This window comes from Sciurus carolinensis, chromosome 1, assembly GCF_902686445.1.
Source record: "Sciurus carolinensis chromosome 1, mSciCar1.2, whole genome shotgun sequence".
NCBI classification, from domain to species: Eukaryota; Metazoa; Chordata; class Mammalia; order Rodentia; family Sciuridae; genus Sciurus; species Sciurus carolinensis.
Window position 1 is genome coordinate 79169864 of NC_062213.1, and position 20061 is coordinate 79189924.

At 38.4% G+C, this 20061-nt stretch overlaps 1 protein-coding gene across 5 annotated transcripts in view; it reads right to left on the reverse strand.

Annotated features, from left to right (window-relative positions):
- The window catches only part of Rp1 (RP1 axonemal microtubule associated), a 316770-nt gene that overhangs the window by 93235 nt on the left and 203474 nt on the right, over positions 1 to 20061 (reverse strand). For all 5 annotated transcript variants that reach the window (XR_007109811.1, XM_047561225.1, XM_047561216.1 and 2 more), the window contains 4 exons: positions 15944 to 16076; positions 14411 to 14562; positions 11225 to 11379; positions 310 to 368 (listed from right to left, as the gene is read on the reverse strand). Coding sequence is in view for 4 of the 5 variants with exons in the window: in XM_047561225.1 (XP_047417181.1) it covers positions 310 to 368; positions 11225 to 11379; positions 14411 to 14562; positions 15944 to 16076 (499 nt within the window). In the remaining variant the exon portion in view is untranslated. The remainder of the gene's footprint in view (positions 1 to 309; positions 369 to 11224; positions 11380 to 14410; positions 14563 to 15943; positions 16077 to 20061) is intronic.

Consider the following 20061-nt stretch of genomic DNA (forward strand, 5'->3'; position numbering starts at 1 on the left):
AGTGAAGTGCAGTTAATAATAGATCTGTCTGATGACATTATAAGTGGGGGAAATAGGAAGTGTGAGTTTAACTCTTCAACAGTGGCAAATCCTGAAGTTGATTTTTTAACAAAGAGTAAAGCATGTAACATTACCAAGACACATCTTTACATGTATTTTCACTGCAAGAAACACTCTATAAATCTTATACAAAATGTAAACTAGCAAAGGGGGATATTCTGGGGGCAACGGGAGAATCATCTTCCATGATGTCCAGCTGTACAAAATCATCTTGTACTTTCTTCTACTGATGGTGTCATTAATCCTCACCTTGAAGGTAAAGTTCAATTTCTGAATGAATTATGCCCTGAGACATGAAGGGAAGCCATCTGAAGAAAAGGGGAGCGGGAAGAGAAGAAAACAGAAAATAATTTTTTATCTTATTGATTTTTACAATAAACTTGATTTTGCATTAATTTTGCACATTGGAAGGTAACTACAACCTGTTATCCAACCTGTTACATACTCATCATTGTGCTAAGAATGACATCACGACTGTGGCTTGAAGAATAAAATATACCCCAGATTTAACGTCCACAATCAACAGCATGTAAACACCATTGGGGCTGCAACAGAGCATGCAAAAGACCAAGTTAGACCAGGGGCAAGGATGGGTTTAAGATCTTGTACCTGGTCCCTGGGTCAACTTAGAAGGTGTGACCTGACCATTGATTGGAGGGCAACTTGTTATGGAAAAAATAAAATTTCACCACTTTAATCTTTCCACTATGGAAGTCTCTATCTTGATTTCACATAGCTTCCTCTAAAATTTCTTCCTCAGTGTCTGCAAAAATAATCATAGTACCTTAAGACCTGGTGAAAATCTCACCAACTCAGAAAATGTACTTAGGGTAAGTAATAGCTCATTACTGGTAACTTCCCCCTAAATAAGCCAAACTTCTGTGTTAGAAGTGCCCTCTTGCAGAAAACGAACTTTCTAATCTTTCCTTTGTTAATTTTTTCCCAGATGCTGGGAATTGAACCCAGGGCCTTGTGCATGCTAGGCAAACACTGTACCACTAAGCTACAACCCCATCCTCTTTTACTTTGAGACAGTGTCTCAATAAATTGCTCAGGATGGCCTCCAACTTGTAATCCTCCTACCTCAACCTCCCAAGAGTTGGGATCATAGGCAAGTGCCACTGGGTCCCACTACAATCTTAACCTCCTTAGTTTGTTTGACTAAATTACTTGCCTCAATAGAAACAGAGTGAAGTGGAAATTAAAATACCTCATATATGCCAGACACTTTGCTCTGTGCTGGGCTACAAGAACAACGACAAGGTAGGGAACCTGACCTGGAGGAGCTTCCAAGTAAAGGAAGGGAACTGGCATGTAAAGATATAAATGCAATGAACTGTGGTGAGTGGTGGAAGAAATAATAACAGAAAATAATAGCAGAAAAGGAGACTAGCCAGCACTTAATGGCAGGAATGGGAAAGTGCAAAGGAATGAAGAACAAAAAGAGTTCAACAAAGAGGATACTTGAGCTGAAGGTGGCAAACAAGAGGCCAGAAAGGGCACAATCAAGGGAGAGCGGAGTTGGCTGAGGTAAGAGGATCCAATGGGATCCCATGTAGCTAAAGTACAGGAGCTTACTGGACAGGACAGGCTGTGGGGTGAGTGTGCAGGGAGGTGTAGGTGGTGTGGGGCTTACTTATGGGGAGATATCTGAGAATGTTAAAAAACTAAGAAGCAGAGCTGTAGGGGCAACTCTACCACACTACCCTTGAAATTACCAGATGATGGCCAGATATGGGATGTGAAGGTATGGTGTGAGCTCCTGCAGTCCTACCCAGTGGTCAGGATGGCTCAACTCTGCAGTTTTCAAAAGTGACAAGAGATCTCATTTCCTTCTCACCACTGCAGATCACAGTGTGCTTTCTCTTCCTCCTCTGGAATCTAATGACACATACAATTTATTATATACAGGTACTTAGTTCCTAATTCTGCAGTCTTGTTTACTAGTTGGTTTCTATTCATATATCCCATCTTTCTAGCTAGAACATTTCTATAAAGAGTTTATAAATCAGAATAAAGGCCATTAGCTTTATGCTTAAGAATACAAATTCTGGATTTAATGAAGCCAGACTATCTAACTTTAAAACCTATTAGTTGTACAATCTTAACCCATATTCCTGATCTCTTTAAGTTCCAGTTTCCTAATTTATAACTTATAGATAATACCTATACAATAAGAATACAGAGCTAAATATATGTAAATTTATTATTATGGTTTCTAACATGTAATAAATGTCAGTTACTACTGTTTCTTCATTGCACAACATGGTACCTTGTACATAGTTGGCATTATAGCAAATATATTTGAGGTGACTTTCAGTCAGTCAACAATGATCCCTCCTTTTTCAGATATGTTGTAGAGAGATAGGCCTTGGGTAGTAATGTTTGTGCCAGGGGACCTGGCTTTCCTCCTACTTGTCTGAAAGAGGAAGGGACACCTAACCCAGACTTAGTCAATCAGATGTTCTCTCTTAATCTTGTGACCCAAAAGGTAGAGAAACAACATGGAAGCTCCACACTGTTGTTGAGGAAAATTGGCACTACAGAACCCAAAGTCAGTCACAAGCCAAATATATGGGTAAAAAGAACCTTCCAGAAGAAACTGGTCTACGAAAAGAAAGATGGAAATTTTTTATGAAGAGGCAGCTTGACAATCTAGAGAGTAAGTGACTCTTTGATGGCTTTCTGGTTTGTAATGTCCAGTTTTATTTTTTTCCAGCTTTATTTCCTACTTTCATAAGAGCCACCTTTAAAATTGTCCTTTCTAAAACTGGCTGTAGTGAATTTTTCATTCTTGCAATCAAATCAGAGTTTATTGACTAGTTGAAATTTTCCAAAAAATTGTGCTGTCTTGTCCTGTCTCTTATGTAGTTCATTCCTGAAAAATCTATTCTACATTTTTTTTCTTTTTTCAGAAGATACTAGACAAAGCAATGCTATGACACTCAAAGCTACAGAGATAGTAGAATACTAGGTACCTATTAAAAATGATTCCCTTTTGATTACTCTAGTCTGAGATTTCTTACCTAGATGTCCTTCAATTGATGAATGGATAAAGAAACAGTGGTATATATATATATATATATATATACAATGGAATATTACTCAGCCATAAAGAATAATAAAATTACGGCATTTGCAGGCAAGTGGATAAAACTGGAGAATATCATGCTAAGTGAGATAAGCCAATCTCAAAAAACCAAAGGAAGAATGATCTCACTGATAAGTGGATGATGACTAATAATGGGGGAGGGAAGGGGCAAGAATGGAGGAAGGAGGGACTGTATAGAGGGAAAAGAGGGGTGGGAGGGGTGGGGGGAAGAGAAAAATAACAGAATGAATCAAACAACATTACCCTATGTAAATGTATGATTACACAAATGGTATGCCTTTACTCCATGTACAGAGAAACAACATGCATCCCATTTGTTTACAATAAAAATACATTTTAAAAAAATCTTGAAGTCATGAAACTATCTTTAATTTCCTTTAGTGACCATCATTTCTATTTTTTTAATTGTTTAATATTGCCATTATGTCTTTACTACTGAATCACTTTTTTTTCAAATTTGTCTGAACCATTTTTAATGAAGAAGACAAGATGGATTTTAGTTGCCCTAGATGACAGTATTAGCAGCATGTACCTATTTTCTTCTATATATAGGTTTTCACATACCTTCCCAGGCATGTGTCCAAGCCCATCCTTTTGTATTTTAATTTCTACACCAAATGTCCTGCAAGAAACCAAAAAGAAAAAAAGAAAGAGAGAGAGAGAAACAAAGCCAAAGAGACCTAGCCAAGGTTAGCAGTTAAAGACTGAGGACTCTGAGGACTGTATTTCTGTACTAGGACATTAGACCCCAGCAGATGGGAGAATTAGAGCAGTATACCTTGAGAGAAACAATGGTGATATGAAAAGAACAGGAAAAAAGGCAAGGAGAAGCTAGTTTATCCAAGAACAACATGTATATTATGCAGTCATCAGCAAAAGAATGCCTCAGACCCCCAGAATCACCAGGGGGCTCCCTGTCACTGTCTCACCCAGGAAGCACAAGAAAATTTTCTAAGTCTTACAAGATTTATAGTAAACAAGCCAAAGAATGTGTTTGAGTGGTCCTACCCTAAAACATGTGGAAAGGGGCTTGGAAAGGCAAGGGCTGATATAGGTTAGACATCAGAACATCTAAGGTACAGTTTAGGTAGGGCAACCACTCACCCACATTGAAGATGGTGGAAGAAACGCTTGAAGGTTCTACGTCTCCACCCCCATCCTGAAAAACGAGCAAGACTCATCCCTGCGCCTCATTCTGTCAGTTTCCCACCATCACTACTTGTCATTTTCGCACCAAGGAATGGCTCAAACTGACAAAGAAGAGCACAGAAATCTGCAGCAGCACAAATACATGCTCAGAATAGCAAGAAATGATTAATAGTGGCCTCTTTCAGGAAAAAAAAAAATCAGTAAAGTTAAATGATTGCTCACTGTCTCATGATAATTTTTATTCTGTTCTCCCTATAGAAATAGTATTTTAGATTTCTGTACTTGATCAAAATTTCTACATCCCTTTTTGTCTGTATTATTCATCATTTCCCCCTATTTCCCAGAAAAGGAAAAATGTAACCTTTTGTACATAGGTTAATTATTTTTAATGAGGCATCTGAGGAGGTTATAGAAGGAACTCATGTAAAAACTAGGTGACCTCTAAGTTTTCTTCCAACTTGAGATTTCATTATTCTTTTCCTTCCTTCCTTCCTTCCATTCTTCCTTCCTTTTCCTTTCTTTCTTCCTTCCCCTATTTTTCTGTAAATATTGGTCAAATCCCTTCTTGCTACAAGAAACCATACTGGACAATTAAAAAAGGAATATATGAGACCCTACCCTTAAGAAGTACCTGAGAAAAACACATTCAACATGACACTGGATGATATTATATGGCAAATGTTGCATAGATGTCTAATTCGAGCCTTGGAATATTTTAAAGAGAATAAAGATGAGCCAAGAAAGTTTCATAGAATGGATAGAGGTTTGACTTGGGCCTTGAAGAATAAAGATTTCAATAAGCAGACGAAAAAAAAATAAAATGAACTAAGTCACATGATGTAAGATAGTACCAACATCCTGGAAGTAAGTAAATAAAAGGCACTTTTATGGAGAGAAATGAAAAAGAAGACTGAAAAGCTCAATGGCCAAGGGGTGGTGGTGTAATTCATTTTTGAACTTGTTACTACAAACTAACACCTTCATGCAGAACTGGCCAAGGTGTAAAGTTCCCTTGCCAAGTGTACTGAAGCAAAAGAAGGGTGCTGTTTCAACAGGGATGTCCCTGATTGTATTCCTGTCCTTCTCCACAAATAATACACTCAGTACTAATCTGTATGGGACTTAGTTTATGACATAGTCATTGATTCACTTATTTAATACACATTTCTTAAGCATTCACTATGTTCTGTTTGTCCTGTAGATAATGAAGGTCTTTGGTTATAACCTCCTAAGGTCATGGGCCTTCATGTGTAATATCCTTGAAATAACCACCAGAGTTGGCACAAAACAATAAAGCAAGAAAAATGCTTCATGACTAATGATGGAGTGACATCAGTCTTGCAGAAGTTCAAGAATTTTATACGTCAAGATGCGGCCTTGAAGCTTCAGTAATGGAGCAGTAGAAAACATGACACTCCCTGACAGACAGCCAGGGTGGGACGTCACCATCATTTGCTTGAAAATTTACCTCACTGGATTTTTTTAAAAATGCCTGTGCCATCCAAAGAATAATTCTCTGGCTCTTTGTTATCATTAACACTTAAAATGGGAATTAAATGATCTCTTTGTTTGTATGTGTCTTAGAAAGATTAAGACATAGTTAAACCTTTTAGATTTCATTACCTAATTCCAAATTCATCCTTTACTGTGCTTCCCTTAGGCTTATCCTGTCTTGGTTAGTACATGCCTATTGGTTCAATTAATACACATGTAAATTTAACCTATTTATTCCAAGAACTATGGTAGGAATCAAAAGTAAAAAAAAAAAAAAAAAGTAGGAATCAAAATATAAAACAGATATGAGGAAAAGTCTACTGAAAGTTGGAGATGTAGAGTAGACAAAAAAACACACACATCTAATTCATTATAGTAAGCACTGAATTATCATCATGTGCCTTGCAAAAGATGTACAAGGAAGTGACTTCTTAACCTTGAAGCTTCAGGAAAGACTTCTTGGCCAAAGTGACACAGTTTTCGTCAGTTCACCAATGCATATAGTAGCAAGTACCTATAGGACTCCAAGCATCAGGGAAGGTTCAAGACAGGTGAGCTCAGAGAGGATAGCACCAGCTGAGAACATACTGAAGACCAAGAACAGAGAAGAGCCCTGTCGGCCAGGACCTGGTGTGGCCGTGGTCCTGCTCTGTGGTCAAGGCTGGCTTTAGCTGCCATGGAGTCCTATGTATATAAGGAAGGCTTCTTTGACCTCCCCTGCCCTAGGCTACCTCGTTTGCCCACAGGGACTCACAGGTATTTTAGCTGAACCTCAGTCTCTTTTTTAACAATTTGTAACACATGCTGAGGACTCTGTGGCCCTGAAGTTGGCATTCCACTTCCCATCAATCCAGGATTAACTGGTGGTTGGTTAAATCCAGAGTGAAAACCTCCTTAAGTCTTTTTTTTTCTTCTACTCCACTCTACCCAAGGAAATGATCTCAACCTTTCTGGAAAAAAAAAAAAAGAGTACAGAATGCTAAATAGAAATGAAGCAAGAACATTTTAAAGGTGTTAGTTGAAGTATCAACTCTAAGGAACACTATGCAACATCTTGTCTTCATTCCTTAGGTGAACATGCCCCAGGGTCACTTCCCTTATCCTACTGTGATTTCATTTTGAAAAGACAAAGCTGGTCATGCTGCTCTTCCTGGATGTCACAGTAGCTTTAAAAAAAAAAAAAATCAGTTATTTGCATTAACTTTTCAATTCCTGCATCTATAAATTCTCCACATATTTAGAGAATTGCCCCAGATAGGGCCTTTATTCAAATAACTTGTTCCTGTGAGCTCATGTCAATGTCTTCTCCAATCAGGAGTAATGAAGGGTGACAGACAGACTGGGGGCACATCTTGTCTTCAGGCTAAAGAGTTTGGCTATAACCGTCCGTGTGTCTAGACCCTCCTAGGCCAAGTGGGCTAAGAAATAAATATCATAAATCACATTGTTTCTGTTAAAAGGTACTTTTTTAAAAATAATTTTATCATTAAAGTCAAGGTTCACACATATACACACAAAGACAATACAATAACAAGTTGGTAACACAGAAAACCTGGCGACCCCTAATATGATGTTAACAAACTTTGCAGTGCATTGTACTTTATGAGATTCACTCAAATAGTATACTGGATTAAACACTGTCCTTCCAAATTCATAGCTACCTAGAACCTCAGAATGTGCCCTTATTTGGAAACAGTCTTTGCAGATGTAATTAGTTAAGCTGAGATCGCACTGGAGTAAAGTGGACTTAGTTCAATAACAAATATCCTTATAATAAAAGATACCCAACATACCAAGGGAAGACAACTATGAGACTATAGCAGCAGACACGGGAATGATGCAGACCCAAGCCACAGAAAGCCGAAGACTCTCAGAAACCACCACAAGATAGAAGAAGTAAGGAGGAACTGTTTCACAGAAACTTCAGGGATAGCAGTGCTCTGTTGACACCTGGATTTCCAACTACCAGCCTCAGAAATTGTGATAAAATAAATTTTTGTTATTTAAAAGCACCAAGTTGCTGGGTGCAGTGCACATACATCTGTAATCCCAGTGGCTCGGGAGGTTGAGGCAGGAGAAACACAATTTCAAAGCCCTGTTTGAGGCCCTGTCTCAAAATAAAATATAAAAAGGGGTGAGGATATGGCTCAGTGGTTAAGCATCCCTGGGTTCAATTCCTGGTACCAAAAAAAAAAAAAAAAAAGCACTAATCTTGTGGTAATTTATCTCAGCAGCCATAAGGTATTAACTCAAATAATAAATAAGAACATTCAAATCAATGGATAAAGTCTCTTGAATGTTGACCTTATTTGAATATAAATTTTTCTTGCTCCAAACCTCAAATGGCCAATGCTTCTATGGTAGAAATTCACTGGTTATACAAAAAGCATAAAAACAGTATTTCAGGTATAGAAGTAAAATAAAACCATATGGATGTGGGTGTTCAGTGGAAGAGGGAAAAGATGAGATGAAGGTTAGAAGAAAGCACCCTCCTCACTGGTCGGTTCTGTATTTCACCTCAGCGTTCCCTCAAAAGTTCATAAAACCAATGAGCACGATGCAGTCTTTCACCTTAATTCAGGTGTGCTATAATTTTTTTGCTCTTTGAGGAAGCTCCCAGGAACATGACTGAGATTTTTTTTTCCTTTTCCTTTCTGTATTGTGTTCATTTCTACCTCCTACTTTCCAGAACAAAATTACTCATATTGTGCCCTTCCGAGCTCCCTACCAGGACTACCCAGAGCAGCTCCTGTGTGTACCCAAGGGTCTCTTCCAACTCCATCTGCCTTAGAGGACATTATCCTTGACTTTTCACATGCAGAGAGAAGGCTCCAGGAGCTCAGAAGCCACTGTAATTGGCTTCAGAGTCTTTTTCTATTGTAGAAAGGAACCTGTTGGGCCCTTTTCTGCTCCTGGATCTACACTCTTGTGCTTCTTTAAAAGAATTAGGGAAGCAGGATCTGTCCCGTCTCTTTACAACTACTGAATAGGAAATAATGATTCGGGGCAACTATTTTCTTCATCAGAGTATTGCATGAATGAGCATTGGCTACAATTTCTTTAAGATCTTCTGTGTGCAGGGCCTCAAATGTCAACATTTGATACATCAGGACGGTGCATAACTATTATATTATTATTGTTCACTTCATGTATTCTGTAAATAATTTTTTGAGATACAATCCAATGGCATTAATTAAGCTATCACTCTGTCTCCTCCTTCCAGATGAGACCATGTTAGCATCACAAATTAGAAGTAAGGAATCATTAAGGGGTGGGTGGAGGCAGAGGGGTCACGGTGGTAGGGGCCACACTGATGCGTGGAATGCATGAGCAGTCATACAGTGGTGGTGAATACATCTAAAGGACCCCTGGGAGATTTCATATTTAAGAAATTTCAGCTGAATTGATATGACAAAGTATGTCAGAACATAAGGAGAGAGCCCTGAATGGATAACTCTCTGGTTCTTTGATGTGGCAACTAAGATACATCTGCCACCCAGCCCGCGAAATGCCCAGGCCCTGCGGGTGGCAGCAAGGTCAGAAGAGATGCTCGAGTTCTCTTCAGTGCTGCCTGTCCTTGTCAGATGGGGAGGCCTGTGCTCTGCTAAGCTCTGAGTAACCTTGGAAGATGAGAAGAACTTTCTGGTTGGGCCTCTCATGCTAGAAGCTGAATCGGAATGGGACCTTAAAGAATTGACTGGGTTATGACGAGGATAGGAGCATAAGTCAGGGTGTTCCCGAGAAGCAAAGTAGAACGGAGCTTGTTCAGCTCCTGACAGGTGGTCTGATTTGACTGAGATCTGGTAAGAGGACAGTTATAAAATTAGAAGGGGGAAATGGAGTCAGAAAATAGGAAGCCTTCACTGGAAAGATCATGCTATTAGCTGTTGTTTTTGTTTTGTTTGCTTTGTTTTTTTTGGTAGGTACTAGAAATGGTTGAAGACTTCTGAACAGGGGAGTGACGTAATTTCAACTTTAAGGACAATATTTTCCCCTGCATTTTTTTTTTCTTGAAAAGTCTTAGGGTAAAACTATCCAATAAAAATATTAAACAATAAAATTCAAAATGAAGAAAATCTGGTAAAATCAGAATAATGCTAGTATGTAATCATGGTATAATTAGCTCGGAAGTGCTGGGTAGGGAGGACTGGAGAAGAGTAAGAAGACTCCTGTGATAATCTAGTATTGATGAAACAAGGGCATCCGTAAGGGCAGAGGCAGTAAGGGAAAAGAAGGGTGAACTAACAGGCCCTCTGGAAGAGGAATTGATTGAACTTAATGACTAAAGAGACAAAGAAGAAGGAGGGCTTACTGTGATTCTCATGGCTCCTGCTCATCTAGTGTCATCTCCAATCCCCTGGTGTCTGCAGTGTTGACTGGCATGACCTTAGTGTTTTTAGTTGAATCACCTCATTATTTTTTGTTCAACTTTTTGCTTAGTACTTAAAGTTACAATTGTCTTGGCATCTCCAAATCCATACCCTTGGAATTTCCAATTGTTTTGCTTACCTATCTTTGCTTTGCTTTGTTTTCTTTGTTTTTTTGTTTTTGTTTGTTTGTTTTGCCTTATTTCCTATTGATTATCTGTTTGGAAAAGTGGGTATAGGGCAGCACACAACATTAAATATTCAAAATTTCCAAAGTGTATCCCAGTTTCTTACCCCCACAATAGATTGATTTTTATTGCAGAAAGCTGCTCATGCGCAATCCCATTCTTGAGACTGAGGCTTGCCCATTCCCTGTGACCAAGAGATCAAGAAAATAAAAATGCCAAAGCTGAGAGTTTTCTTGGGATAGCTGGACTCAGCAGACATCTGGAAAGCAAGGCTTCTCCTGAGAAAATAGGTCCTCTTCCTTAAGCAAGTAGATGTTGAATTTCTGATGAGCACAAGGGAGTATATGTGGGCTCTGGGACTCAGGCCTAAAGGCAACAGGGCAAGGTCGGGAATGAAGGAAGTTCCTTCCATGACTTACCTTTATGGGGCCAATGGACAACACAACTTGTCTAGATCTGACTCCCTGTCTTCCACATATTCTGTTCTAAAAGTTCTTCTCTCTAAAATTCTCCAGCCTCGTAACACTAATTTTTTAGTAATGTAAAGAAATCAACATTTTAAACAGATATTCTCATTATTTATGCAGTGATTTCCAGTATTAAACTTTGGAAACTCTAGCGACATATAATATCCTGACACTAAGTAATTACAAAATAAGACTTCCTTACAATGTTTTGCAAAAGACCATTTACTTAAGCAATCAGTGCTGTATAATGTTCAGTACTGAGTAAAAGACACAAATCCATGGACCCACAACCTCACACACACACAAGTGTGCACACACATAAACACACGCACACCCGCATACCCACACACACTCCTTTGAAGTACCATAGGTCTAGACCCATATTACCTCTCACAGATGAAGACAAACTCGGATGGTGTACTGGGCTCTCGGACTATGACCTTGTCACAGTACCAGTACTGTGATTTGTCACTGGCCTCACAGTGCAATAGCACCTTCTGCAGCTTTCCGAGCGACACTGCTTCGACTTGAAATTTATCAATCTGGTGGAAGAGACAGAAAACCCCATGGAAATAACTAGAGTCCAGCAAATGACAAATGTTGGCAATAATAATAGCCCAAGGTTGCCAGAAACAGCACAGTACTTTAAAAGAGATAATGTTACTACCGTTAGCATCAAAAGGGGCAATAAAGGAAGAAAAATAAGCAAATTACTTTTTTATCTATTAAAAATATTTTTTGGCTCTGTTTCTTTTCTCTCTTGCAGTTTTATTTTCTCCATTGTAGCATTATACAGTGTAAAAAACAAACCCTAACAGAAAAGCTTCCAGTCTATGGCTTTTCTCTCATTTCTACCCCTCCCCCTGAGAAGCAATTCACTGGGTGGTCAGGCTGGCAACATGTGGCACAATGTGAATGTTTCCTTTCCAGAATGATGAGATACTTTGAAGCATGTGGACAATTTTCTCTTTCTCACTCTCCTTCCTTCCTTTCTTTAATAAATCCCTCTCATGCACTTTCCTCTGTAAATAAAAATAGAGTTTGTTGTGAAAGGGAATTCTGTAATCCTCATTCCTAAACAGAATTGGTTTGTCATGTCAAAAATGCACTGACGTTTCCGGAGAGATGTAGGACCTGAAGAAAATGCTATTCTGATTGGAATAAAAAAGAACTTCCTACATAGATTCCTCCTATATTGTTGTTATTGAGAATAATCATCCTAAAATTATCTGAGGAAGAGTGATGAATTTCATTAAATTTGAGAAGTATCCAGAAGGCATAGTAAACTGTTAGCCATCATTACCCTGTTTTGTGGTAAAAATAAAAATCCAGTATTGTTTGTGTTGCCAAGATGAGATGGATTGCCTATCCTGTCTGCATTGCTACCAAGTTAAATTTCATTTTGGTAATTTCAGATGCACTACCTGCATCTCAAATTGTTGGTCCGTTATTGTTGATGGAAATTTGCCCTGGTTTGAGCCAGACGAAAACCATTACTAGTTCAAAGGTGATGTTTCTGTAAACCAGCTGAGAATTGTTAATACATCTTCCTGGGTGTGCCTTGATACTCTTATTTTCACTATCTCTCATTCCTACTGTACCTTTGCAAGGGGACATTTTATAACACACATCACCTGTTGTAGCAGATGCAGATGATGTCCCTTCCCATGTCCTCTGGGACCATCCCTAGGTTCATCTGCTGCTTTGGTTGATAGTTCGGGATTATTGACCACTTGCCAACTCAGTCTCCTAGGTCTCCTATTCATTTTTCTGAAGGCTTCACATGATGGGACAGTTCTGAGGGATGTGCCCTGGGTTTTCTCCGAAGGTCCCAAGTACAAAGCCCCACAGCAAGCAGCTCACTAGTGCCTCTATGTTGGCCTCTCTCCCTTTCCTGCCTCACCATCACCACTCCCTCACTTCTGTGGGTTTAGTGGATCATTACCCAGATAAACTACCTGCACCCAAGCCTGTGGCTCATGGTTTGCTTTGGGGAAAACTCAAACTACAATATTTTTCTTGCATCTTAAACCAACCTCAGGTTGTAACACAGAATTAAATAGGGTCCGTTACTAACATTGCTGCCTTTGTTGACATCACTGGACATCATGGAGAGAAAATGACAATAACCAGTCCAATCAGGGTCTTGTGATGTGAGTTGTGGCTGATATGGAATAAAGCTAATAATAAAACACCAAGATTGTTACCATGGTTTCTTGACTACAGGCCTCTTGAAACCATTTGGCAATTCCATTATATTCCATGCATTGAGGGAAAATTTTTTTAAATGTAAAATAAAAAATGAACCAAAGAAGAAAAGCAGTTTTGTATTTCTGATTCTAAAACTTTCGAAATTGATACCATTAAACCCAGACTTTTACTCTTGTTTATACCCTGACGGCAACTATACCTCCTACCCAATTTTAATTTCAGTCCATAAAATACCCTACCAACTCTCTGTTAAATGCTGTACACAATGATGCACTGAAAATCAATCATGAAGATGACTTGCAACATCTTAGCAACTTCACACGATGCGGAGCTGCCACCAAATACTACATGCTGGCCAGTCAGTTAGCAGGAGCCAGGAGTGGCAGAGCCAGCACCATTTATCACAGAGTGGGAGGGCGAGGAGTCTGGGGCTGATGCAAAACTAGCAGTGTCTTTCAGGGGATAATGTCACTGATCATTTAGCATAATATTAATAACATCACAACATCTAGAATTTTGTTTCTGTTCTAAATTAGTTCAGGTGTGATAGCAAAAAATTACGCATAATTTTGTTTTTGTCTCACTCAAAGCAGAACTAGCTTTCCTATTTATTTCAGTGAAAGCTTCTGTCCAATTTATGATGACAAATAAGGGCAGAGATGAGCTTGAAGATCTTTGATGTTTCTTTATACTTCATAAACTACAACAAAGGTCTGGGAGACAGCAATCTCTAACTGGTTTATGGAATTTTCCTTCTTAAAGATATACCATTGGGTAACTATTAATTTCAGATCTCTAAGTACTTCCTTCTTTCCATATGCAACAAGTAACATTAAAAATTAGGTTAATAGATTTCCCATTGTAAATTCTCAAACATCTAATATTTAGAAGGAATTATGCATGCAAAAGGGAGTAATGAAGAGTATTGAATGTAAATAAAGTTTCTTAAAGTCCATTCATATAAAACATGAAATATATGAAATATCCTATAATGGTCCTTCTGTGATCTAACCTTTTAGAATAATGCTTTATAGCTCTCAATCCTGAGACAGCATGTTTTCCTTGACATCTTCTCAATTCACTTTGTTCTTTTTCTTACTTTATCACTATATTTTAGTCTTTTTAAATTTTCAATCTTTTTCATTGTTCCATTATTCATTATAGCTTTAGAGTGTCCCATTTTTCTTTCAAGAAGAATTTCTAAAACACAGCAACCTTAGGAAGAAAGGTCAGGAAACATGTATTAAGATGTCACCAAACTAATACTTGAAAAGTGTCTAACATCTTTTAGATCTTAAATCACATGTGACCAGCAACAGAGAGGATGCCAAGAACCTGGAAAAGCCCTTCACACAGCCTTACCTGTCCTCTTTGGAATCTCATGGGCATGTTGGATTTGCGCAGCAGCCGAAGACCAGAGTCTCCCCTTTCCCCATAAAGACAGAGGGAGACCTCAGATTCCGTTTTGTCTTGTTTTAACAGTCCAGTATAGACATCAACATGGTATCTCACCACTGGCAAAGCAGCAAGGAGAGAAAACAAGAGGAAATCTATTACCTCAGAATTCATACGAACAGAAATCAAATTCATGTGTCCTCAGATTGTATTTTTAAAAACTATATGATAAACCTTTTAATTTGTACATTTTGTATTTATTGAAAGACTTTTGTCCTTGGATTGTTTTCCTCCACGTTTTTTATTGGTGCATACAGTTATACATAATGGTGGGATTTATGGTTAAATATAAGTATATGCACAATGTAACAATATAATTTGATCAATTCCCTTCCTCTCCTCCCAACCCCGGTTCCTTCCTCTATTCTACTGCTCTCCCTTTGCTCTTCATGAAATCACCCCCCACCCTCTATTCCTTTTCCTGCTCTAGTTTCCACATATGAGAGAAATATATGACCTTGACCCTCTGAGTTTGGCTTATTTCACTTAATATAATATTCTCAAGTTCTATCCATTTTTCCTGCAAATGACATTAATTTCACTTTTCTACATGGCTGAATAAAACTCCATTGTGTATATGTACCACATTTCCTTTATCCATTCTTTCTGCTTTTTTTTTTTTTTTTTTTTTTTTTTTTTTTTTTGCGGTGCTGGGGACTGAACCCAGGACCTTGTGCTTTATAGGCAAGCACTCTACGAACTGAGCTGTATCCCCAAACCCCTTTATCCATTCTTGATGGAAACCTAGGCCATAAACATGGGTTATGCATATATCACTATAGTATAATGACTTTGAACGTTGAACACTTTTTTATATATTGGTTGACCATTTGTATTTTTTTCTTTTGAGAAGTGTCTATTTAATTCACTTACCCATTTATTAATTGTTGACACTTGAATTTTATGTTTAGCTTTAAATGGGTATTTTCACATCATGAACAAATGTGCAGAGTGTTTACACATTTTTCAAAAGGAAAAATGAAAGATTTTTAAAAGGCTATTCTTCCACATATGACATAGAAGGACATTTTATGCTTATTATTTTAGAAGTAAGGATGAAGATGATATTGTACACAATGCTTAAAGTTTAAAACGATGTAAGTTTTGATGTGGAAATAAATCAAAAGTGAGGTGATGGCAGGAGGGGATCAGCTGGCCCCAGGCAAAGCCAGGTGAGACACAGCCATGACATTTCTCATCTTTCACAGCCTCAGCCTCTGTGACACTTGTTGGACCATAAGAACCATTTTGAGATGTGTTTAATTCCAGATCCACCACTGACTTATGCTGAAACACTGAAAAAGTCACTTCTCAGTGGATAAAACAACTCTTTTAAGAAGCAGGAAAAATATTCTCCAACTAAATAGTTCAAAAGTAAATTCAAGAAGCTATAAAGCAACTTAAATGTGTAATATATGCTTCTGAAGACTATGAACACACATGGAAAAATAGGTTGTCCATCTTTGATTACAGGAAGCTCACAGACAATGTCCCCATCTGCTCGGATCCCAGAAAGACACACGTTGGCTACAAAATCTAGCTTCTTCTTGCTCCTCATGTGCTGCATAGTTACCTAGGATTAGAAGAAACAATGATCAAATTGCAAGGCTTCCAACCTCTCATAGAACTCAGAATTCAAAATGAACCCCAGGGATTACAGGAGTATACTTTGCACTCTGGTGGTAATAGTGGTGTTTGCTAGTGGCTGTGATTTATTAGATCAATATGTCCCAAGGATATGTCAAGTGATTTTTTAAAGCATATTTTAACTATCACCAAATAAACTGGTAAAATTCTTAAAATTTATTGATAAGAAAATAAAGGCTTAGAAATATGAAATGAACTGTGTCTTATTTGAAGATATCAATTTTGCCTGTGGCCATGACCAAAAAAAGTAATCTGCAGGAGGAATGCCAGAGGAGGCTTCCCGATACCTCGTAAACGTACTTATTCATCTGTAGGCTGTGAGTGAGCCCTCAGCTGCTGCAGACACAGGGCTCATGTGTTCCAGCGGTGCCTTTGCCTTCCTGCCCAATGAATGCTCGCTGGGCGCCTCCTTAGGGCTTGCTCTCTTGGTGGCTATTTTATACAAGTTCCCCTTCCCACTGTCTTCTCCTTCCCACCTCAGCACACTGGCAGAGGACTTGCTTGCCTTTCTTCCCATCAGCGAATGAAATGTCCTTCTCCTTTTAAGATACTCATTAATAATCTAAAAAGCCATGTGTCCCTCCTCAGCTTCCTCTGGGTTCTCTGCACCTGGTGGTACAAATGCCACCACTTCTCAGGTGCTTATTCTGAGTCTGCTGCCATATTGCATTGTCGACCACTCTCAGTCTTTTACAACCCTGACTTTAGGGCTGTTTCAAGAGAGCTTATTCTAAATTTAAAAAATCTTATCATTTTGTACACTGCTCAACACTTTTTCAATAGTCTTACGTATATTATAAAATTTGAAATCCCAATACAGTAAGTAGCTTACAGCTGGGTCCTACTCTTTCTGGACACTTCCTTCTCTTATCCTTTACTCTGGTCCTACTGAATGCTCATGGTTCTACACCATGGACTCATTTCTTCTCATTGGGGTTTTCATCCATATTTGAATCTCTACTCACAACAGTGTTCTTTTGACTCTCCCATGATGAGCTGACCTATCCTTCATTACATAGCTTATGTGTGTCCTCTTCTGAGAAGTCTTCTGTGAGCCTCAGTCTGGTCAGGCAACCCTCCTTTTTGATACCTGGCAGCCTACTCATTTGTGACTTAACTCCCTTTGTTGACTTGAGAGAAAGGACCATGTCCTTCTTATCTTGGTAATTACTCAAGCTCTCAGAAGTCAGTCCTTGGGTGTTTTGCTGAATGAAGATTGAGTAGCTAAATAAAATGGGTATTTATCGATACAGGTAATGAGACTAAATCATACAAATAATTATTAATGCCTGCTTGCATCTCTACTTGCTCCAGGTAAGACATTCTGAAATGAACACTCACAAGATTGTAGAGAATAGATGATATTATATGTAAGAAATGTGGAAAAGTTTATATAAACTATATAAATTCTTCATATTAACATTAGCCAAATTTGTGTGTTTACATGTATAAATATAAAATAACATAATACATGCTACTAAACTTGAAAATGTCCTTTGGACTGTATTACACTTTAAGGAAATAAGATGGAAAAATCTGAGACACCAAGAAAAGGGAACAATCATAAGGATTCATATGCTTTTTGATCTCAATCAGACACAATGCTCAAATACAATTATCTTTACCTTCAATCTAATCATAAGAAACCTCTGTTGTTCCAGTGGTCCTAAGATACAGAACCTGGGTTTGCTTACTTTGAAACTGGAGAGATGGCAGTGGCGAGTGAAAGAAAGAAGAGTGGCCCTCTCCTATACCTGAACTTCTCTGTGTGGCCATCTTGTTGCTAAGGTTTTAGTAGTAAGAGAGGGTGTCTAATCCAATTTATTTCCCTTCCTTGAGCCAGTAAGATCTATCACTTTGCTTTATTTGGAGCAAAAGACATGTTCTTCCCTAAAGATATATAGATGAACATACTCTTTAGGAGCCAGAAAACAAACAAAATTCCTAAACAAAAAGAGCTTCCTTAATAAATCAAGGAGGCAGGGGAATACCCAGACCTAATCTGTCTGTGTTACAGATGACTCTGAGAGGGGGGACACAGAACCTCGACCTCATCACACCAATATTTCTCATGTGGACATACACAGCACTGCACAGATATGGTTGGAAGTTTAGGAGAAATGCTCTGTACCATTAGGGAAATTTTATAGATAATCTGTGAGGTATATACTCAAAATATTTAAATAAATGAAAACTACATTAAAAAAGCATATTAATTAATCCATACTAAGTTGTGTATAGATTTGAAATAATGCAAAGATCAGGACAGAATAATTTCAGACGAATCACATTGTTTCATCATGATGATAAACAGGGGTCATAAACAGATGAATGAGAGTCTTTTAGATTCTGTACTTGAAGATTTCTCCCTGACATACAATGATTTTATAAGTTCAATCTTCTTAAAACTTCATCAGGTTCTTCCTCCACACTAACCCTTCATGGAAACTGGAAGGAAGCCTCAAGTTTCTGAGTCCCACTATGATTTCCACCTCACAGGTACTCACTGGTGACAGTTCCAATTTGACTTAAGCTCAATACTACTACCACCACTGGAAATCCTCTGGGGTGGGAACTCCAGGTGAGTTCCATTTACCCTCAAAATCATAATGCCTCAAAAGAGAAAAACAAAGAATCTAAGTTTATTTGTTCTTTACAAAGCTATAAAAGCACATGGCAATGGATCTCAACCCAGTGAGATTTTTGCCCCCTGCGGGCATGTGGCAGTGTCTTCAAACATTTTTGGTTGCCCCAACTCGATTATGGAGGTTGCTCCTGGCATGAAGTGGATAGAAGCCAGGCATGACACTAAATATTCTACGGTGCACAGCACATCCCCCAACAATAAAGAATTATCCAGCCCCAAATGTCAATAGTGCCAAGGTTAAAAAATCCTGGGACATCAAAACAAACAGTTGCTTAATAAAATATTGCATTAGATAGAGTGATACAGGTAAATACAGGAGAGGTAGACAGACAGACATAGATCTTATCTTCAGTTGTATTTATATTCACATGCAAAAATTTTTTTTCATTAGTTAAAATTAGAAAGGAGGACAGAATTCTTGGAAGAACACAGTGTATAAGCCCAGTCATGTGGTAGTTCATGGCAGGAATCAGAAAAAGGATGTAGCAAGTAGAAGAGAAGCTGGTTTGGGCTCAAAGGGACCTTGCTTTCTCTCCTGATGCTGCTACCTACAGGTGGAGAGCCTTACTAAGTAGAAATTACACAAATGACCTGTGATCCTTAGGTTCTTGTTTAGAAAACTGTCTCACTAGATTGAAGAATGTTTTGTGTATTAAAAAATGAGATGGAAACCGTATAGAAAATAGTTTGTAAAATGATTAGACATAGCAAGTTATTTCCCAAAGCCAAGCTTTCTCAGGAGTGGGGCTTGAAACCCAGGGGTTTCATAAGAGAGTGTCCTTTCAGAACAACTGATTTTCCAGCCTGGCAAGAAGAGGGTGGTACAGGTGCTTGGCAGTCAGACCACGACTTCCTAGATCCATGGACTAGCTCTGTGACAGTGGGAGTGGCTTGTCTTCTCAAATTCTCAATTTCCTCAACTGGGTTAATTATAGTATCTACTTTATGGTGCTTTAAGCATTAAAAGTGGTAATGTAGATCATGAGTGTTCAATATATGTTTATTGTTCTCAGTAGTAGCATCAAAATTAACCATAGAGACATCTGAACTCTTAACTATTATTTGGGATTAGTTGTGGCTCCTCTCTTTCTAACATCCTTCTAGTACTGCATAGGGAAAACATCAGCCAAAAGCTCAGTTCTTTCTAATCAGAAAAAGAACTTCAATTCCAAATCCCAACTTCCATGCTCCTTGGGTGAACTGGCTGGGGTCATTTGGAAGAAAAAGAATGGTTTCCTTTGTTTCTCCTTCCCTAATCCAATCT